Source organism: Hippocampus comes, unplaced genomic scaffold (genome assembly GCF_001891065.2).
Source record: "Hippocampus comes isolate QL1 unplaced genomic scaffold, H_comes_QL1_v1.1 scaffold7, whole genome shotgun sequence".
NCBI lineage: Eukaryota > Metazoa > Chordata > Actinopteri > Syngnathiformes > Syngnathidae > Hippocampus > Hippocampus comes.
Window position 1 is genome coordinate 8203232 of NW_017842060.1, and position 27092 is coordinate 8230323.

The 27092-nt window shown below is 42.2% G+C and overlaps 3 protein-coding genes across 3 annotated transcripts; 1 reads left to right on the forward strand and 2 right to left on the reverse strand.

The window, feature by feature from the left end:
* Positions 1-45: 45 nt before the first annotated feature.
* On the reverse strand, positions 46-2859 carry hmox1b (heme oxygenase 1b). The gene is made up of 5 exons (XM_019861847.1): positions 2744-2859; positions 1971-2082; positions 1683-1898; positions 1336-1608; positions 46-1180 (listed from the first exon to the last, which is right to left on the reverse strand). Exons 1-5 carry the CDS (start codon positions 2773-2775, stop codon positions 1013-1015), a joined length of 801 nt encoding a protein of 266 aa, XP_019717406.1. The 5' UTR covers positions 2776-2859; the 3' UTR covers positions 46-1012.
* Positions 2860-7660: 4801 nt separating this feature from the next.
* Positions 7661-17373, forward strand: LOC109511090 (uncharacterized). The gene is made up of 8 exons (XM_019861833.1): positions 7661-7933; positions 9356-9684; positions 10580-10690; positions 11540-11662; positions 12407-12767; positions 13763-13822; positions 13900-14204; positions 14954-17373. The coding sequence occupies exons 2-8, from the start codon at positions 9358-9360 to the stop codon at positions 16463-16465; spliced, it is 2799 nt and encodes a 932-aa protein (XP_019717392.1). The 5' UTR covers positions 7661-7933; positions 9356-9357; the 3' UTR covers positions 16466-17373.
* A 2638-nt stretch (positions 17374-20011) lies between these two features.
* Positions 20012-26069, reverse strand: lyl1 (LYL1 basic helix-loop-helix family member). The gene is made up of 4 exons (XM_019861845.1): positions 25661-26069; positions 22835-24232; positions 21959-22056; positions 20012-20790 (listed from the first exon to the last, which is right to left on the reverse strand). Exons 2-4 carry the CDS (start codon positions 23359-23361, stop codon positions 20240-20242), a joined length of 1176 nt encoding a protein of 391 aa, XP_019717404.1. The 5' UTR covers positions 23362-24232; positions 25661-26069; the 3' UTR covers positions 20012-20239.
* Positions 26070-27092: the final 1023 nt, after the last annotated feature.

Sequence of the window (27092 nt, forward strand, 5' to 3'; positions counted from 1 at the left end):
ATCAGAAAATGCGGTTGCAGTCGAACATACAAGTGCCTACATGGCAGTCAAATAAGACATAACTACAGTTTATTATTGAATTCTATGTACAATTATATTACAGTAAAATAGTATAAATTCAAAGAAACCAAAACTGAATTGAATCCTGGAAGTGGTCTCAGTTCAGTTTCAAATCTTTAACCTGTGCAATAAAAACAAATGAGTACGCTCTCTGGATTCACTTGCTTTCCACTGAATTAGGCCCATTAAGACCTGAAGTACAAGTGGAAGTGAAATAAGCAGCTGACTGACTGCAATGTGAATGCAAAAAGAAATTTTGTTTCCAAGTCCACTTGTAACCGTCCATCTTAGTCTCTCTTACCCACAAAAACAAATTCAGCAATTAGTCTCAGACCACTTCTGAAAAGGTGATGTGTTGTCAACATCACCTGGCTTGCCAGCAGTTATTTGAATGGTGATGTTCACATAAAATGGAAGAGAGCGAAAACAGTCGTCTTGCTCATGACCTCCCCAAGACGGCGCTCAAAGAACTTGGGTAGCATTTTTTTCCACGGAACCATTTTGAAACTCCAAATGGAGTCAAGTGCTGTCGTTTTTGGCAGTTTGTTCACATGGCAACAGTGTTCTGAGTGTGAAAACGCAGACTTTTGGAAAAGCCAAACGCCAGTGTTATGGCTTAGCTGTACAATGGAAAATACCGAAACAAAGAGAAAGGACGTCACAATATAAACTATCATGGTGGATCTCAACTCTATTGTAGCGTTGACATCAAACTTGTCACTCACGCACATTAGCAAAATGATTTTTTGTTGAGACGGATGACTAAAAGCAGTTGGCGACCATTTGCATAGTGTTTCTTTACAAAGTGACATCGCCAACTACTGGCCAGTCATGTTGTCATTCATTTTTGCTGGTCTGTGCGAACGTTCCAATACCACAACCGTTTTAATGAAGTCATGGTTATGTGCTATAAGCTGCACCCTGAGGTGACTCACATTATATACACAAAGCCCTACGACATACAGATTCCCATGGTGACAACAGCCACCAGGATTCCGAGGAGCATCCTGAAGAGCGGAGCGCCCATCACGGAGCTTTGTAGAGCAGAGTTACTTTTCACAACTTTGGAGTCTTGATGGTCCTCAGCCACACTCAGGATCTTCTGCACATCCTCAAAGACCTAAAACGCAATCCGTACAACATCGGTGAGAAATACGTTGACTGGAGAAGAGGGATGAGTGAGCCTAGCAGAGGTACAGTATGTGCAAGTCATAAGTATGTCTCTGAGTCGTGACCCGAAGCCCCCACCTGTGGATTTAAGTAATGATCCCCTACCTGGATGTTAAGCTCAAACGCTTTGACGGCCTCCTCCAGAACGCCGTTTCTCTGCTCCTCGCTCAGCTCCAGCACATTCATGCGGCTCCGGTAGAGCTGCTTGAAAAGGTTGGGGCTGGACACGCCCGGAAAAGCGAAGAAGGACAGACCCTCGCCGCTTTTCAGGCCCATGGATTTCTGGGCGATGCGGCCGAGGACCTGGCCACCAGACAGGTCGCCCAGGTAACGGGTGTAAGCGTGGGCCACCAGAAACTCTGGGTTCTTCTCCCCAATCTGAAAATCAGATCGCATGGATGAGCATCATCTTATCATGGAGGTAAACGCGTGCTCATTAGCAAGAAACCGACCTCGCGGAGTCTGTCACAGTATCTTCTTGTGGCCGCGGGTACAACGATCTTCTCCTTCCAGTCTGGACCGTAGAAGTAGTCCAGGTCTTTCTCAATGGACTCCAGCCTGGCTAGCTCAGATGGGAAGTAAATAGGCTCCACGGCGGGGTGGTTGGAGTTCCTGTCCAGCTCATCTTCCAAGGTCTGGTAGATCTCACGGAGGGAGCTGAGCAGAAGCTGAGGAATGAGGAAGGCGGTGAGTTGATGTTCTTTTGAGTATGAAGAGTAGAGTTTGAAAAGTGTTGTTACCTTATACTGCAGCCTGGTGACTTGCCCCTTCTGGAAGCTCAACATTAACTCTGTGTTCTCTGCCCTCATGTGACTCTCCATGGTCACGTTTTTGATTTGTTCTGATAGATCCCTGCAGGGGGGAAATACAATAATTAGAGTCATGACCATCCACGTTGAAGTAGTGCTTCATGCAACATGACAGCAAAGGTTTGTCGTGATGAACTATTTGTCAAGTTATAATACTTCAGTGCCCTGATCTCATCCAAGAAGAGGTTGCTTTTGTCTGGCTGAAGATAAAAGGGAAGGCAACTGCAACTGAGGGCCTTGATGTCTTTGTGAAAAGCAACTCAAGATTTAGGTCTTCATTTTTTGACAAAACTAACGATAATTGAGGATTGCATTTTTTTTTATTATAAATGCAGGCCCCTACATGGCTGCAACAAATTTTCATTCACTATCAATGGCTCTATTTACAATGTCACTCGACCGAAATACTCATGAATGCTTTTCACAAAATGTCTGTCAATCCTCAGTGCTAAATGTCATATTTTTGTGAAAGCTCTTAACTCCACATGTTGATCCTTTTATTTCACATCCATCCTGGTGGTGTGGAAAGACAACATCATTGAAGCGGTCACTGTCCAGATATTTCTGACTGTCTAACATGAAAGCGGTCATAAATACTTTATGTATATGATGGGCATAAATAAACAAAAATCAGCACATGCAAAGCTGTATACAACCGATATTAAAATCTATTGGCTACTGAGATCAATCAAATCAATTCTTACTTTTCTACTCTTTGCATCTTCTGTGTCTCCATTGTGTTGCTCTTTTCCTCCGTCAGTAGTCACCGGCTTTGCTGTGATTGTCTTTGTCCAGCTTGAGCCATCCTACTCTGCTTTTATACACTCCTCCTCTTCCCTCCCACTAGAGGAATGAAAACAGGAAGGTAGGTCAGCACAAACCACTTAACGTGATTCAGCAACTTGGGAGGGAAGAGAGAGAGTGGAAAAGTTGAGCAATGGCCTGGAATAACAGCCGGAGGAGGCCCGAGTGCTAAACATGACGCATCATTTGGTGTTCAGCAGTTGTTCATTGTAGACTAACGCTAAACATGACAAAGGGATTTGGCACGAGGGAGGGCCTCTGAGTCGCAAAGAAGGCAACAGTCACATAATGGTGCACACTTTGTACATCAGCACTTTGAACATGAGTTCACGGCAAATTTGAATGTGTGATGTTGATAGTCACATAAATGTTTTATTTCATTTTAGTGGAGTCCCAATTTTGAATCGCTACTTTTAGTTTGTTACATTGAGCTAGCTTCCACTCGCTACTCTTATTTTTATCTATTAATGCTAGCATAATGGTAACCCCATTTGTTTTGGTTTTTGCAGACTTGTAACAGCCTAGCCAATCCTACACTCAGCACAAACCACTTAATATGATGCAATATTTAGCAATATTTGATAATTACTCCTTTTGACTGATCAAACTGAGCTAGACCAACTACAAAGCCTCCATGGCTCCATCCGCAAGGCAGAAAGTACGTAAATTTATTATAATTGAATTTAATTTAGTTAAGTTAAAGTAATATTGTTGGGCAATATCTAAATCTGCACATTCCTATTTTATTTCTTTGTCAAATGAACGTTCATATGCTGATTTAATAATGATTCAAACAACAAGCTATTCACCAGTTACTCAGTACTTGATTTTTCACTGAATACTTAGTCTTATTCAAGTAATTATTTCTAAAAAATATATTTTCTCTTTAATCATATTAAGTAAAGTTATTAAATTTAATAACAGTACTGGAACGAAAGTGCAGTTTTTGGCTACCACGTCTGATTACATGACACCAATTACTACTTTCCTATTAGCAAGGGCTTTGGCGCCATCTTTTAACAACTTGTGCCTTGTAAAAAAAAAAAAAAAAAAAAAACACAAAAAATGCAACATTAATTTGCAAATAACTACAAATATGCACCATTAAACAAAGTGATCGAGTCTCTTTGTGCATAAATGGATTCATGTATCAGAACAATTGAGAGCACACGCTTTTAAACACATTTTACATATAATGTAAGTTTTCTTTTTTCTTTTTTACTCTCTATTCCTGTTCCTTGTCGTTTGGGTTTTTTTCTATGTTGGCAGACAAGTAAAACAAGACAGCAATATAAACTAAGGGAACATAAATAAAAAGGAAAGCCACGTTATCGAAAGGCGATAACAAATATTGTGCAATTAAGGTTAATATACTACTGAGAGTGTATGTGCAGTGAACACCGCTGAAGGGTTTCAGCTCATTTAATTAAAATACAGTCACTGCACCTTTAAGTACTTCAAGTCAAGTACAACTTTATTGTCAAATGTGCTGTATGTTACTTGACTAAAGATTGCCCACCCGCTGCAAGCATTGCTATTCGTTATTTATTGACATGCTTTGCTCAAACACTGGCACTCTTTTACACATAAAAAAATAAAACACTCACAGGAAGACTATGACTCAATCTGAAGTCACTCTTGTTTTTAAGACTAGTAACTGACCTCTGATCAGCCTACGCAGGGTGAGTGCCTAACCTGACTCAGCAGAAAGCCAAGCGCTAAACGTTAGTCAGCGTTTTCTTCCCCCCCCCCCTTCTTTCTTGAACTGTGGGTGTCTTTTTAACCTTTAAATACAATTATGAATAACGACTTTAAAACAGTGCAATATAACTACACACTTAAGACGAATAAAGTTGCTTCTCACACCCTCTTTTCGAAATATCCGCACCCCGCCCCCTTCATTTTTATTCAGGCACAAGGGCAGTTGACCGTGAACTTGACCCAGTGTATCTCGGACCCTATTTTCCTTCAGGCACATTCAAAGGACACATTAGTAAACGTCAAAACTCTTGCTTTAAAAATGGCTGCAATTACAGTATGTGCCGTTTGACTTGTATTCCTCGGCCTGTTTGTCCAAGATGAATGAACCCAGAGGAGCTGACCAACATTCTTACGGGAACATGAACGACTGTGAAGAAGCACAGTTGTGTGTGGAGGAAAATAACACCACCATGCCTTACAAAGTGAGTTTGTCCCCCCTGCAACATGGGCTCGTGCAGTTAACTTTCGGTAGACATTTGGACTGTGACCCGTTCGCGTTTGCTTTATGTCATTTCATGGTTATGCATGACATAGAATACTGTCAAACATTGGAGAAATAATAAATGTCGACAGTCAGAGATTCAAATTTTCAATCATGTTGTACACTAGAGGGCAGTATTGTTCATCTAATTCTCATTCGTCATTTTTCTCGTTTTGTTCAAACTGTTTCATGCTCAGGAACGTGGCAGTTCTGAAATGGACTTTACCAATGAAAAGCACAACGAGGCAGACTGCAGGCCTCACCTCTTCATGACTGCTCCTGGTTCAGCGACGGCCATCTCAATGACCGTCAGCACCACGCTGAGTCCTGCTGTGCCCAGGCCCACAAGGGACATAGTTGGTCCCGTTGCGTGTATGTGCGAACCCATGGGCTCAGTATGGGACGCAATGGAATCTACAAGACCTGCCTCCTCTGTTCCTGTTAGTGCTGCTGCTCATCTACACCTCCTCGGAGAAGCCTTGTTGCTGATTGGACACCTCCTGAAGGGGACAAACGTGAGTACTGTACATCCTGACTGAGGGGGATATAGTATGTGTGTACCTTGTCATTTGTTTAACAATTTCACTTGCCTGACTTCTGTGAAGGCCGCGTGGATTCAGTTCCAACTTGCTGACTACTCAGGGGACAAACGTGAGTACTGTACATCCTGATTGAGGGGGGTATAGTATGTGTGTACCTTGTCACTGGTTTAACAATTTCACTTGCCTGACTTCTGTGAGGGCTGCGTAGATTCAGTTCCAACTTGCTGACTACGGTATACGTGAGTGTGATCATTTGTCTGTCTCTGACAAGGTTTTTATAGTTTATGAAAACTAACAATAACACTAAAATTGAAGGGAAAAAATTGTAAATGAAAGAAAATAAATATGAAAATGCTTTTAAAAAATTCAAACTGAAACTGGATTTTCAGTTCATAAAACGCAGTGAAGGTCAAATAATGTCATATATGAGCGTTTGAAGTTCATTTTAAATGTATTTATTTCGGTTTGTGCTTTGCTGTATGTCTGCACAGAAGAAGGAACGTCAAATAGTCATATGAGAATTGTAGTTTACTTTATTGCACAATAGTTGGTGACTTTTTTTCTGCAATCGACAAATACTCCTCTTGTGTGTGCGTGTGTGAGACAAAAAAATAATACTAAACAGTAATTAAGTTAAAAATAATTTTTTTTAAAAAACTCCTCTGAAAAGAAATTGAGACGAACTGAACTAAAAAAAAAAAGTCATCACAAAATAAAAACAAACTGTTATGAAAAATCTAAAACTGTTCTGACCCTGGTCTCGGCATCCGCCGTGTGATTGAGTGGCTACCAGTCCAGTTTGTAGTCAGTCTTTCGTCCAAAGTCAGCTCGGATAAACTGCAGCGCCCCGCGACCTTTAACAGGATAAGCGGTCTGTTTTGTGTTCACAGAGACCAGTGTGTGTGTCGAGAAGCCTGCTTCTTCTCTTGGACTCTCTGCTGTGTGCACTTGCTCCACTCATGTGCCTCACCTCACTTATAGCAGAGCTGCAGAGCTGCACAGAGAACACGCCGGTAAGTGGTGTGCAACACAGACAGTGTAGCACATGTGCTATTGTCAAAGCCTTTTATTTGTATTCGTTGTTTTAAAGGGTTCTGCTCTGGAAAACATCGCCTATATAATGCCGGGTTTTTGAATGAATCCACTCAGACAACTTCATTTTTGTATGTAATGAATGACTCTCACTTTATGACCACCGTTAGGTTGCACGATTTTTATTTCAAAAATATATATTTATGTTATACACCACTATGTCAATTAAATTCACTATATTGGTGCTTCAATTGCTTGATCATTATTATTATTTATTTCTAATTTTTGGGGCGATGTGATAAGGAAGCACAATGGAGTTGCTGTTTGCACAGGCCTCTCAGTCAGGAGGTCCTGAGTTTGGATCTCTGCTCTGACCCTCCTATGTGGGGGTTGCATATTCTTTCCTTCGTGGGTTTTCCTCACAAATTCCCCATGGTTCATTGAAGATTCAAAATTCTCCGTAAGTGTGAAGTGTGAGTCTTTTCGGGTACAATTACAGTAATTAGTTTTCTGAAAATTGACATCCACTGCATCGGGTGACCTTTGTGTCAGATGCATATAGGACTCTTTTTGAGATGTAAATACTAAATAGATTAAGTTCTTGTTCTGCTCGTACCAACTATCTGCGGCCTCAGTTCAAACTTGACTATGCGCACAAGCGCATTTGGTTTTTAATTGTCGATAAATACTACTCATGACAGTTACATTACCGTATGTGACATTTTCTAGTTTGCTGAGTGTTGTAATCAGTCCAACATCCACAGGCCTTAACAGGCTTAAGGCTACAACACTGGTGAGAAAGTACAGCACACATTGTGCTAACATCAACACACCCCTTCGTGAAACTCTCTCAATTTTCAGTATATATTTCTGTTGGATATCGCTCAGATGTCTATAGTACAAATCAAAACATTCCCATGTTGACATTCAAACAAATATTCGGCAGGAGCAATTAAAAATAGCCATGCAGGTGGTTTTGTGTTTTCTGGGTGTGGTGAAAGTGCCCTGGGATACGCCTCCCGCCTGCGCCTTGTCAAGGAATGCCAAACAGCCTGCAGACTGTGGAACCTGTTATCCGCACGAAAACGTCCTAATGCATCCCCTCCACTTGGGGAGTGGTAAGACAGCAAATGTGTGACTCCTGTATTATGCAAGCCGTTACCTGGGAGTCGACACACACCGAACTGGTGTGGATGAGACACACACTTATGCACCAGCGGCTTCAAGTGAGAAGACGATAACATCGAAAGCTGCCTTCAAGAGCTCACATTTAAGTGAGTTACCTTTGATTTTTTTTTTTTTTTTTTTTTACTCGTAAGGCTGTGTCTGAAGCTCATTCGTTAAGCTTTTCAATCCGGGTTGCTTGAGATTGTTGTATAGGTCATGTGGTGTGGATCTGTTGGGACAAGAATTTCTCTCACAACAAATGGCTGGCAGGATGAAAAGTTTGTTGGGGGGACAATTATAATACTTTGCGTCTGATGTGGTAAATGTCAAGCTACGATTTGTCGACTTTATATTTGTTATTCCGTACCGGGTCAAGCTTGAGAATGCACAATGCGCCTGACTTTGGAAATGTTGTGTGAAGCTTGTATTAAATTGTGCGTTCATTATGGATCATTTTGTAACATTTTCCGTGCATTTGCACCAGTCAAAAAAAATGAATTTGAATGCAGTAGAATGCGGTCAGGCAGGACTGGCAAGGTGTTGCACATATGAAGCGAATAAAAAAAGAAAAAGAAAAGAACAACAACAAAGAATGCAGCAGGGAAAAAAAATAAAATGACTGGCTGTCCATATAAACTCACGCATGAAAGAGAAAGTCATAAATAAGACTGGATCATCAAGGTTTGGTTGAGATGTACCTGTTCATAACATCATCGAAGATTTAACTGCCGTAAATGACTCATCTGTACAAAAATGCGACAGTAGAACTGTGTCCACACAAAAACAAGACTGATAAATCACAAATTTGTTTGGATTTAAAAACTGTTACCATAGGAAACTGTGATGGAAGCACTTTGGCCTCACATTTGAAATGTTATGTGTTTGAATCACCGCAAATCTGGCATGGGTTTTCCTAGGTACTCTGACTTGCACCCACATTCCAAAAACATGCGCAGTAGGTTCAATGAAAGGGCTGAAGTGTCACACACAAAGACCTTTGAAACTCGAGCTGAACACAAGTGCAGTCTTTTGAGGTTTCATGCTATCTTGCATCGCATCAAATAAGACCGTTTGACCCTCAGGATTTATGTGACTTTTGAGGCACGTCTTAACAAACATTGGGCGGTTTTGAGTGTTAAATTAAGGTAAGTGTTCAGCCATAACAAGCTAAATGTACCAAGTGGCAGTCATATTTTGAATGGCATCCCACAATGCAGCACAGCTATTGTGTGGGATGTTGTGGCAATTTTAGGCAAAAACAAAAAACAGATACCTGAAGCACACTGCCAATGATGTTTATGCGGTGCAAAACATGACTGAAAATAGGGTGTAACCCGAGGTAATTTTTATTAAAGAAAAAAAAAAACGAATAATCGAATTGTTCGAAAACCAAGATTACGCCGTATTTTCAAATTTTGTTTCAATTTTTGTCACCCTGTGCAGCCAAACATAATGCACATGCCAGAAATTGCCGCTGAACACACCTTTGGCGGAGCTCCAAGTCAGCCCTGTTTGCTCTTTTCCTCCAGCCATGAGTATGCACATGCAGCACTTCGACTCGACGTACCCGGAGCTGAGGCTGGTGCTGCTGGGCAACATCGGATGCGGCAAGACGTCGTCGGCCGACACCATCCTGAGCCAGCTGACGGACATGTCCACGGCGACGCCCCGGAGCATCCAGCTGCGCAAGGACTTCGCCGAGGGCAGGATGGTGACCCTGGTGGAGGCCCCCAGGTGGTACTGGAACGGTATGGAAATGGACGAGGGCGTGAAGAAGGAGACTGAGCGAGCCATGACCCTGCTGGCGCCCGGTCCTCATGCCGTTCTGCTGCTGGTGCCTGTCAGCCAGTTCACAGAGGTTGGTTCTATGTTCATCTCCACCAAGGAGGACTTTGTTTTTTCTTTTGTTTGTTTGTTTGAGTTTGCAAGGATATTCCCATTCAATTTTGAACACCGTCCATACATGATAATGATGACAATGCTCCTTTTTTTTTAAAAAAAAATCAAATCCCAAATTTAATTTTGCTGATTGATTTCAAATGCATCGGAAACACAAATTACCACCCCAAAAAACACATGCTCTGTGATTGTGTGACTCCATCTGCATACGGTTTGTGTATCAATATATTACCAAACATCAATTGAATTGAAAGTTGGAAATATGAAGTGACAATTTGTCAAATTTGTTCATATACTGGTGGGTCAGAAGCTGTCATCTCAAACTAGTTTTCAAACTCAGACTCCACATTTCACACATTCCTCAATTGAATTCTAATATGCTGAATATTAAACGTTGGATCAGGTTGTAATTTGGTGTGTCATCTACATTTTAGCAGTGTAAATGTTTGGACTCAGCGTGCTTTTGTTTTATCTTACACTATGTACATATAGATTATTTTTCTTATTAAATGTATTCTATATTTATAGAGATTATAGCTTGTAGAAAATGTAAATGTTTATAATCACAGTAATACATGCGCTGTACTTGAATAAATCAAATAGATTGTTTACATTTAAGACTTCCTAAGTTTTACAGTATTGTTGAAAGTGGATGTAATTTGTTCTTTTTCTTTTGTTAGTTCCTCGTTACATTTACATATTTTATTTTGATTGCTGATTCAAATATTGATGTCATGCAAATGTTTTTATTAAAAATCACACATTAGAATTTCCTTTGTTGCTCCTCACGGTGAGGAAAAACACTTTTGGGGAGTGACCACTCTGCTGCCTATCGTTCTTGTGCTTCTGACTAGATGGACGGCCAAGTGCCTACGCAGCTGCAGCAAGTGTTTGGAAAAGAAATACTGGAGCACACCATGGTGCTGCTGACCTGTGGCGATTATCTCATTGGAAGAACTGCGGAGGTGAGTACCAATGTGCACTTTGAAGGGAAGACTGTCTGGAGGCTCTCTTCTGTTGATTTTAGGCAGGCAGTGTTCAAAGGGCTCATATTGAAATGAAGCAGTCAGACACATGACTCGATTATCTAATTTGTAACCGCTGAAAACATTTGAGGTTGCTTTTAAGATCTTTTCCCTCAAGTAATTACTAGCGTGCATGTACCATAAATGATATGCTGTACACAAGTGCAACTTAATGCATCTGAATATTGTGGAAAGCTCAAAAAAAAGTTTACCGGTATTTAAATTATTTATTTTTTTTTAATTATTTAGTTCACAGCCAACAGAAACCCCAAAATTCACCATCTCAAGAACATAGAATATTAAATACGACACAATGGAAAAATACTTTTGATGTAGGAGTTGGCCTTTTGTTTAGAATAGTTTCACTTTTTGAATGAAGTTACCGAAATAATTGCCCATGATATTCTTATTTATTGTGGCAGGTACAGTACTGGAAGGCCAATGTGATGAATTATGTTTTAATAGCTCAAGGGTAAAAATGTTAACATTTGCATTATATCTTCATCTGAAATTGGAAGCGGAGTCATTTGTTGGCATGGAAACAACTTTCTGCATCTTGCAATGCATAATAAACGTGATGTAATTGATCCCTCTCTTCGTCAGTGAAAACGGCATGAATGAGAGCAGTAAGTGTCAGTTGACACAAGTATTCCACAAGGCTAATAATGGTATCGTAGCGTCTCCAAGACCCAAAAAGTAGTCCAGTTACGTTCCGTGACAAGGTTGCTTTTGAAAAGAGATTGCAGTGGTCTTGATGCAAATGGAATCTTCTTCTGTCTTTTTCTGTAGGAATACCTTCTGAAGGAGAATCCCGGCCTGAGGCAAATGATTGGGCTTTGTGGGGGGCGCTACCATGTCATCAATAACCGTCAGCCGCGGGACCGTACGCAGGTTCGAGAGCTTCTGGGCAAGGTAGGAGACAGAGGAGGAGGAGTGAGGGAGTGAGAGTGCCGCAAGGAGAGTGAGAGAGTGTTTATCAATTTTACCATCATGAATTCATCCGCTGCTCTAAAGTGTTGGCTAGCTGGTATAGGATGTGATGGTGAAGATAAAGAAAAAAGCAAATCGTTGACGGTATAAAGAGCCCAAGCTACACTTCCGCATACTGTCCGTCAGAGGTCACAAACACGGTGCCACGTAACTACCACATGAGTAGCGCACGGGCCTGTTCTGAAAATAGCTCAACAGGGATGATGAACTGTAACTTCCCAGGAATGTTGTCGATGTGATCCTTTGAAAACGTAAGGCCCCATAGAGATTTATAGAAAGTGTTGTACGATACTTATGTTTCCTACCTTTTTCAAAACATTATTGTTTTGAGAACTCATGAACATGATCAGTGTCATTAATTATTCATAATAACATCATTAAAGGTCATCAGAGAAAAATTGTAATTTCTGGAATGCGTATCACACTGGTAGCTCTTCACATTAAGAAATAACCAAACTGAGAGCTACATCTTTCATTTTCAAAAAGGTTGGTGACCCCTGCTGTACATCAACACTCATTAGTCTCGACCGGCGGTTTATCATATTGACTCTAAGCTAGACTGACACTTGAAATTTGGACGAGAGTGAATGCGACTTTTCACTGTGGTGTGTGGGCCTTTCCCTCAATAAAATACGGGATTATCTTTTATGCGATTCTGCGTAATAGGTGGAGGACATGGTGAGCAAAAGTGGGGTGTTCTGCCTCAAAACAAAAGAGGAGAGGGAGATGGAAGAGCGCGTGCAGCAGCGGAAGAGAGAGCTGATTGAAAGTTTCCGACTGCAAAAGGAAGAGAAAAGGGAAGCTCTGGCATCCGGCTACCCGTCCAACGTAGACACACTGAGGAGTGTCGAGGAAGTGGATTCGCACAGAGATGCCTGGGAGAGGAGGAGAGAAATCGAGATTGACAGTATCAATGAGGGAGTGTCTGAGGCGCTTCACTCCAGTCTGGCGGCTTCAACACCAGGAGGGTGGCAGTCGGGCCGGAATGATGATCAGCAGGAGAGGCGCTCTTACAGACTCAATGCAGGTCAACGGCTAATAAACCGGATCTTCTCCTACTATCATCACATTAACTTAATTTATTTAGAGCCTGTCCTGCCTGTTGTACATGTTTCCCTCACCTGATTCAAAGGATCAGAATCATTGTCAGGCCTCTGCAAAGTTTGCTGATGAGCTGACACGTAAAACATGGGCACCCCTATTTTACTGTTTATCATGTATCGGTCTCACAATTACATATGTACTATACACATATCAATTCATGATCCAAAATACAACAAACATTTGTTGTGATAACTTCTCAGAAACCCAAGAAAATGTGCGACTGTTTGACACTCAATAGAATAGCGGATGAACATTTTACTGAGACAATCAGCAACCCCTGCAATTCGCTTGGCAACCACTTCAGAGTGTACTGCGCTTCTCAAGCAAATTCAAGTTTGCAATCCGACTAAGTCGACCGTTCTAGGAAATGGATGAGATCGGTAGCCCACTAAAAATTAACCCAGGATTTGTTTTCGGTTTCGACTTTCTTAATGCACTCAAGAAAACTGGAAAGTTGAAAAGTTAAGGCAGGCAAAAGTACATCGATGTAGACACATCAGAATAACAACATTGTTTCAATTGGAATTCAGTCTGCATACTGTGTAATTTGTAAAGTGAATATAATCAGCAATTTGCTCCGTCAATCAGCAACGATCTTAGGCTGTTCTGCATTAAAATTGCAAGCATAGGCCGGTGGTTGAAAAGTCACTGATGGCTCTATTTTAAAATGGATTGTGATGTTACCAACCACTGATTTTCAACACTTTTCAGAACTTGAATGCACTTCAACAACACACTCACAGAGGTTGTCAGCCTTGTTATTTCTTAAATCTTCCCTGGAACGTCAGAAGTTGGACATGCTCTAAGAATATTTTAGCGCTCCCATTAGTATGTAGCACACCTAATGTCACTTTGTCCTATTGAGCAACTGTTGCTGGCTGCTTGAGAGATGACGACTGATTCCTCTTTGTCCTCTAGATGGAGCCAGACTCTCACAAATGATGGATGGAACAACCTCAGCTCAAGTTGTTTCCACTCGTGAGACACACTCTTGACCACTGCTTCGTGATGTTTACATTGATGAGTTGCTTATTAAACCATCTGTCATCTCTTAGTTCATCACAGAATCAACAGCTTTGAGGAGAATTCCCCAGAGGACTCCCCCACCTCCTCCCCCGAACACCCGGCCTTCGTTTATGAACCCTCCACAACGAACTTCGACCCGTACCCTGCCACAACCTCCGTAAGCTCGCCATCCTCTCCGGAGCTACGTCTGGTATTGATCGGACGATCCGGAGCGGGAAAAAGTGCGGCTGGCAACGCCATCCTAGGGCGGGATGTGTTTGAATCCAGGCCTGACAGTCTGGTCGCCATCACTGAGGAGTGCGCCAAGATGAAAGCAGTGGTCGCTGGAAGAAGGGCCAGTACTATTTTTATTTGAATTTTGTTCTTTGTGGAAATTCATGATCTCTGAGTACTGTTTAACTTACAACGTCACCGCTGGGGGTCACGTTCCAGACCACCCTAGCAATAAATAATAACCACGACACAGAAATACAATACAATACGCTATTAAAATACTCCCTCGCCGTGTTTTGATAGCGTTTATGGGGATTATTTTTAAGGCCTTTAAACGCACTTTATAATACCAAACAAAAAATGGTTTAATATGTTGAGAAAGAGCAAAAAGAGGAATGAATAAGACGGAAATATCGTGATGTATTGTCACGAGCCAGCCGTCGAAGGGTCATACAGTAGTTTGTTCAGCTTTACGATCCAATACATATTTATTCATCTCACGCTCTTATTTAAATTACCATAAAAAGGGGCTTGCGAACAAAAATCTCTTGCAATATTATTATTTGTACATATGACATTTAGAAATTTTGGTCGAGATTTTAGCAAGAATCGTGGAAGCTGATACTGTATACAAGATTTGCTTCCGCGGGCCACATAAAATGAAGAGACAGGCCAGATTTGTCCCCTTGGCCACGAGTTTGACACCTGTGCTCAACAGAGCTAACACCGAACTGATCCCTGTGTTGACGGTAAACAAATCGTTGTTTCCAAACCAAGTATTCTAACTTATCCTCTCACAATATACATCTATAATCATGAGAGTTGTCTACATTTGTTTACATCTGGCTCCATTCTCCTCCCTTCCCGCAGGTGGCAGTAGTGGACACCCCAGACTGGTTCCACTCAGAGCGTACTCCAGATGAGGTGCGAGCTCTCATCTCCTCCTGCGTGGCCCTGTCCAGTCCTGGTCCCCACGCCTTCCTTCTCTGCGTCCCAATGGACCAGCCGGCCAAGTTGGAGCTACAATCACTCTGTGCTCTGGAGACTGTCTTTGGGCCGAATGCTGTCGGGAATCACACACTGGTCCTCTTTACACACGCCGATCTTCTGAGGAAGAGCGGAAAGGCCGGCAGCGACAGTGTCGAGGCGTACATCGCGGGTCAGCGTGATGATTTGTTAAAATTGGTGGAGAAATGCGGGGACAGGTTCCACATCCTGGAGAGAGACGGTTATGGCGGAAGTGTGGAGGAGCTCCTGGAGAAGGTGGAGCAGATAGCGGCCGAGGCAGGGGGGCAGTGTTATTCCAGTCCCGCTTTCCAAGAGGCCGAGAACCGAGTGAGGGAGATACAGGCTGAGATCGCGAGGGAGAGGAGACGGCAGAAGCAGGAAGAAGAACGCCTTGGAGAGCAGTTTTGGGGCGAGAGGCGCCCCCTCTACCCTTACATGCAGACCGTGGCTGAGGCCGAAGAGGAAGTGAGAGAGGAAGAGGTTGAGAAAGCGCGAACCGAGGCCGAGAGGAGCGTCAGCACCATGAACATTGAGAGCCTCCCACCGATTACGACAGTGGCCAACATGTCACCTTCAGTGTTCCAGTCCGTGATGGAGAAAGTGCAGTCCAACGCCAAGTTGCTGCCCAAACTGTTGTCTGACAGCTCGGTGTGGGTCAGCGACGGAGCTAAGAAGGTGATGGGCAGTCCGGTATGGGGCTCGGTTGGGAGCGGAGCGCAGAACGTACAGAAGACGGTGGCCAACAGTCCTGTGTGGGGGAAGGTGGGCGCTCAAGCCGGACACGTCTCCAAGCTCGTGGGAGACAGACTACCCAAAGTGGTGGTAGACGGCTCGACCTGGGTCGGCTCCGGAGCCAAAGTCGTGGCAGACGGCTCCATGCGTGTCGGATCGGGGATCGGAAGCGGAGCGAAAGCCGTGGCCCAGAGTCCCGTGTGGGAAAAGGTTGGTTCCGGGGCCAAGTCCGGTGCCAAACTGGTGGCTGACGGTTCAGTGCGCCTCGGAGCCGGACTCGGTGCCGGAGCAAAAAAGGTGGCCCAGAGTCCGGTGTGGGAAAAGATGGGCTCTGGAGCCAAAGCGGGCGCCAAAATGGTTAGCGAGAGCTCCGTGTGGCAGAAAATGGTGGCCAATGCCAAAAAGGTGCCAAAGGTCGTCATCGTGGGCGCATTGCTGGGGTTGGCGCTGGGGGTGTTTTTGGCGGGGGCCATCGGCGGAGCCGCGGGGGCCGTCATCGGTTCTGCAGCCACCGAGGTGGGCAGGCGAAAGTTTGGCAAGAAAAGCGTGCCGGAGAAGGCCGCGAGTAACATTGAAAGACGAGTGAACGACACGGTGGATTCACTGGTCAAACAAGGAGAGAAAGTCATGAAAAGGGAATGAAGGACTAATGGGATGAAGTGTCGACTGGAGCAAATTGCATCAATGGCGAGCTGTGCATTTGCGACCTTCAGTGGGGATTTAGCCAACTTAATCCACCTCGTAACACTTCCAATTAATGGCAATTCATAAAAGTACCATAAATAATTTGGAGCAGTTCAGAATCAATATTTCTTGAATATCATGACAAGACATGGACTGTCAAAAAAAAATAAAATCCTTCAAAACATATTCACCCGATGCTGATTATTAAATGTATAAATTAAATCTAAGTTTTTCTCTGACAAGCCAATCAGAGAAAGGAAAAAGACGATATCATTGAGGGCCAGCGCCCTGGCCCCGTGAAGATGAATTTCAAATCTGATTGGTTCAAGAAACACTAAACAACAGTGGTGATTGTGGATACCTTGGGCAGATTTGATTGGACATGGCAACAGAGGCTGAAATCTGATTGGCCAAAAACCATGAAACTTCGACAGGCATGTCCTGGGAGCAGTGCAGGGAGGAGGAACGCTATGAAATGAAGACATTACTTTTTGGGAATACATCAACACAATTTTGTGGAATTGAGAATGTAAATGTAGGTCAGCAGTTTTGGTAGTGCTTAGGCTTGCAAAAATAAGACCTTACCGGTCCTGATCTCTCACCACATGGCATTGCACACATTCTACAAAGTGAAAGTCTGGCTCACTACTCGTTTGATAAGATTAACTGCTGTTTCAACACATTTCTTCAATAATTCCAATAATCACTTGGATGTGAAGGAAGGAGTTATGGTGTTCCTGGATTGACATGTTTGGGCTCTACACAATTCATGTCTAGCTGCGTGCAATAGATTTGAATGAAATGTCAATGTTTAATGTATTTCTGTGCATGATTACCGTGGAAATAAAATATTTGATACTACACTCTTTGTAGACTGATATTAATTATTCCTGGCTTTAATTTCTTCACGTCACACATGATTGAGCAAGGTTGAAACATCTTCAATTTACTCCATTTTATTTTGTCAAGTGGGTGCACACGATAACGTCATTTGGATTTAAGTAAATTAGTTCATGACATAATCTGATTTCAATGTTAGTTGTAAAATTTATATACAGTTTGGTCTGCTCATATTTTGTGTGTACAGGTTCAGGTCTTCGTTTTTCTGGAGGTAGAGGGGTGGAGGTGCTGACATTTTTATCTCAGAGAGTCAGGCTGGCCGACTTCACCCTGTCTGGCCTCCATGAGGCGAGGTAAACATACACGCACACAAACTGAACATTCACCCTTATTTGTTATCGATTTGGTCTTGGAAATGGACAAATGTGGAGATCATTTGTGGAATCGGTTAAAAAGAAAAAGTTACTGCATATGTAATGCTTATAAAGTCGTCTATTTGAATAAAATAACATATTCCCATTAAAAATAATAATTACATAATTTAAATCGTGTTATATTAACTGCAATTAAAGAGTTTTAATTTTTTCATTTTATTTGTAATGAAACATGTCATCAATTGACCAATTTGATATCTAATTATTCAAATAATAATTATAACTACTTATTGAGATAAATTCAATTAAAAAATAGGAAAAAATAAGTATGATTTTTAAATTTACATATACAGTATGTATTTATACTGTATATGTGTACATGTTACAGTATTTATATGTAGTCATATATTTCATATAACAAATCAATTTTAACTACCCAATTTTTGAGAGGATTTAAAAAAATAAAATGCAAAGCAATAAATATTTCAAGACCCCAGCCCAGTCAATGTGGTTTTGGGGTGTCAGTGAAATATTGTGCAAACTTCCTGTTCTGTGGTCCAAAATGTTGGTGCAGGGGGCTTCCCAGAAACAGCCTGGGACCGTTCCCCCCCCCCCCCACCTCCCAACTTCCATGCAGTCGCCACCCTAACGCCCAAACATATCCGATATGTATCAAGCCACCCCCCACTAGGAAGCTAATGAACAGCCCTGCCCAATACACTAAAATCCGTCTTGAACCACATCCTACAGATTTACACGTTACCACACATTTACAGTTGCTGTGGTTACATAAATCCTTGCTGGTTGTCAAACACCACCAGAACACACACACACACACACACACACACACACACACACACACACACGCACGAATGTGTGCACGTAGAACAGACCATAAAAAAAAAATAAAAATACTGTACCCATGAAAAACATAATGGGATTACGATAAAGGTCTTTTTCCCATGCTTGCCATTGTCACAACATAATGTCAGCGAATGGCAACATCCGGCTTTGGGGTGTCACAGCGCATAGCTTTTGTTTACCTGCTGTTTATGACTCACGTTATTCGTCTGTTGTCATCAGCACATAGCCTGTCTTTTAAAAGAATTGAGAAGGAAATTGTCCTTTGAAGAAAAAAAAAAACAATTGAGGTAACCAAGATAGAAATATGACCTCCAAATTGGCGCTGGGGCTTTTCAAAACTAAATCCTACCACAAAATTTGGTGGAAAAGATCAAAACAAACGTAAAAAGATTAAACGCTCACATTTTGTCATAATCAGGAACATGGCAGGATTTTTCTTTCTGATACCTACTGCTAGTTCTACTGCTGCTGCTGCTACTAGTACTACTACTGTACTACTCTAATAATAATAACAAAAACAGCTCATATTCGTAAAGGAAACCCTTTTTTATGTTAGTCATCTTCAATATATGCCTGTGAGTATTCTCCTTCACCCAGGCAGTGGAATCGTTCACACCTGGTTGTCTGTGGTTGACTCTGCATAACCACCACAATCGTTTCAGCTGTTCCCGCGGGCTTTTTCTGATTTGTTTTCATTCTAGCAGAAGCTTTTGCGCTCGTTTTTCGAACTGTGGTGGCTGTGCTACTGATCGCTGCCCTTTAGCCTTATATAGTATGTTTATGCACCGGTATTCAGAGCAGAACACAAATTATACGAATCGTGAATCTCACAACGCTGCAGCTCTGCTTACCTTATGGCCATGACGTGATGATAGGTCTGTGTAATCAGCTATGCGTGGTAGAAAATAAAATATCTGATCCCTGCAAAAGTCACAAGTAGAGAAACCAAGTGTAGGCAACATTGGTTTCTGATTTGGTTGTGTAATACTTGATGGGTGAGTTGCTACTCCAGATTCCAGAGAACCAAAAATGTCAAAACAAGCAACTAAAAGGTCAATTTCCCATATGGAGCGTGTACACTGGATGCCCACATACTTGTGGTTCAGCATCCGCAGATTCACAGAATTTTTTTTACAATATTTTCATGTTTTTCAATATTTTGTATTTGTTTGGGGTTTTTTTTTTTAATTTTTGGGCAGCCAACCCCCGTTTTCCATGGAAAACACATTGGCGGTTTATCACCATTTTCCCAATCATTTTTGGTGTTAAAAAAACTTCTTCCCAGCACTCATGGCCATATATATATATATATATATATATATATTTTTTTTTTTTTTCACGGTTGTTCATTTTAGGTGTGCTTATGATAAAACAGGTACTGCTTCAGGTTGATTCAGTCAGACAGAAAAGAGTGACAACATGGACACCCCTTTAGATTTCTTTCTTTGGATGAAACATGATAAGGAATGAATGATGCAACCGCACAAAGTGTGTACTTTACTAAAAAAAATAAAATAAAAAGAGACACAACCAACAACATGACATCAAAGTCTTCTAATGTGAGAGCACAGCGACAGAACGAGCATCTCTCTTTTGTGTCGGCTCAGTTCTAACCCATCCTGTGGCATTTCCACCCCCTGGCTTCCTTTTGTGGTCACCGCTCATCATTTGCAGCTGTCACCATTCTTATCTGACCCTTGACCTTGGCCAGAACGCCACGCGTCACCACAGAGGCCTTTGCCCCGAAGCTCTCCTCGCTGTTTACGTCGCTGTCGCAACTCGAGCTCGTCGGCGAGGTCACGAGCGGGATGGCCGAATCGGCAGGGTCTCGATTGCTGTGGTGGGTCCTCGTCACCGCGGGGCAAGTTGAAGGTGGCGAGGCACCTTGGGATGGAGGAGGGGTGTCACACGGAAAGAGAGGCTCCAGTTTGTTGTCCAGGCCAGACGAGTCCATCTTGCGTGCCTCCTCCCCATCCGAGTCCGAGTGCCCGATCCCGTGCTGGGCCTGGTCGTCCAGCAAGGTGACCAGGAAGTTGATGTACTTGACGGCCAGTCGGAGGATCTCGTTCTTGCTAAGCTTTTTGTCCAGTGGATGCGTGGGGATGAGCTTCCTCAGCTCCGAGAAGGCGCCGTTCACGTTCTGCTGCCGCCAACGCTCGCGGGTGTTGGTGAAGACGCGGCGGGCAATTTTCTGAGGAGGACCCGCTGCACACAAAACCCCCCCAAAAACATTCACTTGAACCAAACATTGTCCTTGACACAGAGCCATGTTGAGATTAGCACTTTATTGGGAACCTTAGGCAAGACGAGGCAGCTTTTTTTTAAAATTTGGTGCATTTCATCCACAAGGCAACTCAATATAATTGAGTATAACATTAGCTCTTTGGTTTGTAAGTGACTTTAAAAAAAAATTAAAAGCAAAGTAATGAAAAAAAAGTATTTTACTCAATTTACTCAGAGTGCACAATACTAGAGCATGATTTTTGAAAATTCTTCATCGGTATGGGAAAATAACTATTTTTAACCTTCATTTGGGGAATTTAAAACCCATAAAATTGTCGTACATTCTTTTTAGTAACTCCAGTATTTCAATTGTTTCATTGTACTGTATTAATGTTTTTTTACTGTAAAGTGGTCCCTTAACTCTATCACACAACCCAAAGCACAATATTTTTGTGTCGATGGAACGGATTTCAGTGGATCTCAGAACCGTAAAAAAGACATGCTAACCACCGGGTCCCTGCGCTACCTATTTCCGTATGTTTTCTTGAATGTTTCTCTCCTCCAACGTTCTCAGAACATGTATGTTCAGTTAATTGAAGACTGGAAATATTCTCCTTGGTGTGAATGTAAGCAGGGTGGAGCGACATGGTGGCCATGATGACCACATGACACTCTGTGGCAACCCCCACATCTCGGGGGGGGAAAATTTAGTTCCCCGTGACTTTTCTGCCATTTTCAAATGAATGCGGTATTCTCAGGGCGTTTGATACTCTGCCGCAATTCATTTAAAGTGTAAGTGCAGGATTAAAAATTTGACATGAATGCAAATTTTAAAATAATCTGTCTAAAATAACGGACATTTAATATAAGGTGCGTCTTGGACATCACAGGTCAGTGTGAGGCGGATGCACAACAAAAGATTGACACCCTTATCAAGTCACACACCTTTTTGGTTGTATTTCCTCGGGCGTGGAGATCTTAAATATCAATTAAATTGACACAAAATGGGAGCAGACGTGGTTGCGTTTTTTACAGATCATTTCTATCCTGTGCTACTATCAAGTCATTTTTTGACCAAAAAAAAAAGTGATATTTATATATTTTTTTTTAAATTCTAATCTCATATTATAAAATGCATTTTTTTGCTCACCATCATTAATCTCCATCTCAAAGTGTGAGGAAGGTTTTCTCCTCACTCTGCCGCTGGCGATGACACCGTAGCTTCCGCCAGAGGTGGCCAAGAAAGAGCTGAAGGAAGAGAATAAAAAAGGTAAACACCATGCAGGCAGTACAAACAAGAGCGAGGTGGATGTTGTTCGGCGAGCCAGAAGCTGTTTGTTTGGAGGCTTCATTGATTGGGAGTGCGTGGAGAGTTTGAGGCCAGTCTAATAAAGGTCACTTAGTGGATGATTGCACCTCAGGAGGGTGCGATGGAGGACTGCCTCCTGCCGTGCTAACGCACCAGACAGGGACGAGCTTCCAGGACAGACGGAGAAGTCATACAGGGAGATCATGTGCACAATTCTACTGCTGCTACGACAGAAAATCTTTTTTTTTTTTTTTTTTTTTTTTTTTTTGGCGGGGGGTGGAGTCAGGATGAGATGCACAGTTGGAGGGCTTGGATAACGAGGAGCTTTTTTTCTTGTCGCATTTAATGACACAGACTTTGCATGAGTGAAGTCTTAAAGTGAGATAGGATGCCTATTATTAGAAAATATGATTACAAAATGGAAAATAAAATAAAAAAAATAAGCTGAATAATCATTTTGCTCAATAATACCAACACTACTTTTGGTTGGCGTGGTGGATCAGTGGTTAGCCCGCTTTACAGTGGTTGCATAAGTGTGCACACCCTCCCATAACTGGGATATGACCGTTCGTGATTAACCGACCACATTCAAACTCATGTTAAATGTGAGTCAGCTACTGACGAACCCAAATAAAGTTCCGTTGTTCTAGTAGGCTTTTCGTGACTATTTGTGTGTGCTTTTGTGGAAACACGAATTCTTTTAGGTGTGTCCCTCACCTGGAGAAGAATGGATGAGCAGGCTGCAGGTACGTCTGAGCCAACACCGATGGACCACCTCGGACCCCAGGCCCTGACGAGCCTCCGGATCCGCTGACGGGCAGGCAGGCCAGCTGAGTGTGTCGCAGCTCCAGGTGAGGAGGCCTTTTGGGAATCGGGTGCAGGGCGGTCAGCGGTGGGTTGGGGATGGCGAGAGGTGGCTTGCTGTGGGCCAGGCTGATGACGGGAATGTGCGAAGGAAGTGATGATGATGTTGTTGGGGGTGGGAGTGGGCCCAGATTAGTCTTGACCGGCAGGAGTGGCGGTGGGGAGGCAAGTGTTGGCGACTTAGTGGGGGAGCCGCTGATTGCCGGTCCTCTTTGATGTTCCTCCGTCTCCATGACGACGGGCTCGATGCACGGATCGGTCGATACGGTCGTCTCGGTGTGTTCGAGGACATCTTTGTCCTCGGAAGCGCACGATGGCGGCGAGGAGCTGGGGAGGGAGTGCGGGGAGGCGTGTGGCTCTGAGTTTGTCCTCTCCATCATGGTGCACCTATTTTGTGTGTGCGTGTTGTTGCTCCCCCTATATATGATGACGACTAACACAATGCATTTACGCTTTCCTGCAGTTGCTATTATTGATTTAAAAAAAAAAAAGAAAACTTTTTACACTACCTCACTTCACATAGCAAGTAGCATTTTTACCATAAGACTCGAAGTGTCACATAGTCATACACCAGTGCCTTCCCGCTATTACTGGGACATGGTACATATTTTAAAATAGAAAAATCTCACAGAACACCACCAAATCCAAAATTTCACAAAAAGTATATATACTGAAAAAAAAAAAGATCTTGTCTCAATTTACTCACAACTTTCCTCATTGTGAAATGAGGTCCTCTTTATTTGAACCCTATTTCGTTGACATATGAATGGCAACAGGTGAATATGGGCAGGTTCATTGTACCATCTGGCGGCGGAGCATTCAATTGTTTGGCTTGTCACCATATGTCGCTAGCATAGCTAGAGGAAGAAAAGTACATTATTTGTCGTGAACAAATGATCTCACAGTGGTTCGCAATTGCTGCTCTCCACAAAAGTTGTATTCTTTCAAAAGGTGGATTTATACCGCCGTTTTGAATTGCACATAACTGGAATTGTTCTTTTGAGGCGAGTTTTACAACGAGCAAGTGACCTTTAATGGAGTTTTGGGCGCAATATGACCCAAAGTGAATGTCTGTATTTGTCCTTAAAACACATCCTGCATTGAGAATTCTCAGATGCCTCAAATGAGTTTGTCTGTGTGTGTCCGTGTGTGTGTGTGTGTGTGTGCGTGTTGGGAGGATGTGAGTCAAAATCCTTTTAAGCGTTCAAAATATTCCCCCGGCCGGTGAAGATTGGATGCATATCAAAGCTTCTGGGAAACAAAAGAAGAAACACACGTGGGATTTAGTGTATAGTTGGCGTATACATTTAGAGAAGGCTCTACACGCGGTATGTCAGGCGTTGGACACAAAGGAATGCCGCGAAGGAGAATGCTGATCATTCGCATAATATACGAACGCGGTTGTAGCGAAGACAATTGTTGTTTAAACTGAAGTGCTGCAGTGCAAAAGGCTGACATGGTGTAGGTGTAGTTCGTGAGTCACCATCAGCTTGTAGGTTTTGCAATCGCACTTGTTCCTGTTTTCTTGTCACTTAATGGTCACGACTTTTATTCGGGACGGTTCCCTCTTTCACAATGATGCACGGTTTGCCGAGCTTGTTGTGTGAGATTAAATAAAAGCAACAACACAAATTCATTTCATAGGAACATTTTGTTCCGACGCATTTTCAAAGGATTACATTGATTTTTTTTTTTAATATATGCATAGAGTATTTCATTTAAAGTAGCAGTGTCAGACCAGTTTGAAAATGGAAAGATTTCTTTGAATGATAGTTACCTTCGACTTATGTCTTTCCTCCTGTTTGCATACACAACAGCACATACAGCAATAATTTAATTTGTGTAAATAAAACTAAATGTTTTGGTTGATGACTATTTGCGAACAAAATCATAAAATGAGAGGCATGGATGCAGTTTGATGATCATAAAATGGCAATTTAAGTAATTATGTACAAGTTTTAAATCTGCCAAAATAAACAAATACCTGTGCAAAATAATTATTGTAGTTTAAAATTAATTCCCTTTGTGTTTATAGTAGACAAATGTCAAGTAAATAATGCACTTGTCACAATACAGACACCTGATTAAGTATTGATCATGTTTATTTATATTTTATCAATTACAATAACCTGCTGCAAATTTTGACCGACAGTAAAATATTTGTCCTGCGCTGAACACATTTTTGAGACCACTACCGAGTAGACAGAGCTGCCATAAAAGAACAACATAGATCGTTACCAAATTGTTGTTTCCGTAATGGTTAATACAATTCTATGTACAATCATTCATGTTTTTTTTTCAATTGATTTACAAAAAAAAATAAACATTAAAATGATGCTGTAAATTTGAAATTTTTTTTTTAAATGTCCAAAATTATATTGACAATACTTGCATTTTAGAACAGATTTTTTTCTTTCTTTGCGGGTGACTCTTGTTCTTGATAAAGTTGTGATTTGTTCGTCTAACCTAGTAAGCCAGCTCAAATTTGTATTAAAAAAGGAGAAAAAAAAAGAACAGGTCAAATCAGTTTGAAATTCCCCATTCCTGCTTAAAATGGTAAAATGTTAAGAATCGTAATATTGAAAAGGCAGCATAAAACACTTCATGATGCTATATGCTCGTTATGACGTGATCGAATAAACATGCAAAGCAATGGACATGAACAAAAATAATACTCACATGCACACGATGGCCTCCATGTGGCTTCAGAGTCCAGAATTGTGTCAAAAAAAGCATCGAGGCTTGTGTAGGATCTCGTCATCAAAGTTTACGTTCTGTCTTTGGAGCCAAAATTGCTTGAGGCGCCACTCAAATTCTTTCTTTTGGAAAAGGTACCAAAAATATTTAAAAAAAGAGGAATCAATGAAAATCATGTAGATCCAGAAGTGGAGGAAGACAATGCTTTTGTGCTGTCAAATGAGAGCAAAGGAAGAGTGAAAGCGCATATGGAGATGATGTTGACACCGCTGTTATCCTTCAAGTCTCTCGCTCAGGGCCGACTTTCTGACTTTCTGTCTGTCTGTCTGCAAGACGACACAATGCTGTGACTGGCTTGCATTCGGAATGCTTGGACACAGTCGTGGGGGGGGAGAGAACGAAAGAGAGAGAGAGAAGCTGGTCGGTATGGAGGTGATGTTGGTTGTGTGTGTGTCGGGGGTGGTGGTGGTGTGTGTGTGTGTGTGTGGTGGTGGTGGGGGGGGGTCCCTGTTGCGAGAAGAGTTTTCCGCTCCCTGCTGGACAAGAGGATGTGCTGCTACAATGTGGTGGCTGCTGATAAGAGCCTCAAAAGCTGCCTGTGGCCTACAGATAAGAAACCTCCACCGCCCCCCCACCACCCACAATACTAACACCAAGCCCTCTGCCCCTCCCGCCCCCATTACCACCACAACACACACTTAATAACACACACGCAGCTTGATGCACACTACGGATGGTCAGTAGTAGACTCGATTGGATTGCAATCAGCCTGCTGCACACACGCCTATAGTTCATGCGTGATTATGTTTCTGCTAAAAATATGACAATGGGGAGTACATTAAAAAAAAAAAAATTAATAACACACACGCAGCTTGATGCACACTACGGATGGTCAGTAGTAGACTCGATTGGATTGCAATCAGCCTGCTGCACACACGCCTATAGTTCATGCGTGATTATGTTTCTGCTAAAAATATGACAATGGGGAGTACATTAAAAAAAAAAAAAATTGTCAGTATTGCTTTGGCACCCACATGAACACAGACATCTATGCGATTATACGGTACAAGAGAGACTTGCTAAAAAAAGATTTCAATGGAATTCAATGCGAATGCAACTGTCTTCTTTTAAGGTTAGCTATAATAATATAGTCAATATATAATCCATCCATCCATCCATTTTCTGATCCACTTATCTTCATAAGGGTCACGGGCATGCTGGAACACGCCCGGAACTGGTTGCCAGCCAATCACACTCAATATATAATAATATATAATTATATGTAATTATATACTGTATATGTATGTATGTATGTATGTATGGTGTGTGTGTGTGTGTGTGTGTGTGTGTGTGTGTGTGTGTGTGTGTGTGTGTGTGTGTGTGTGTGTTTTTTTTATTTTTATTTATAATACTT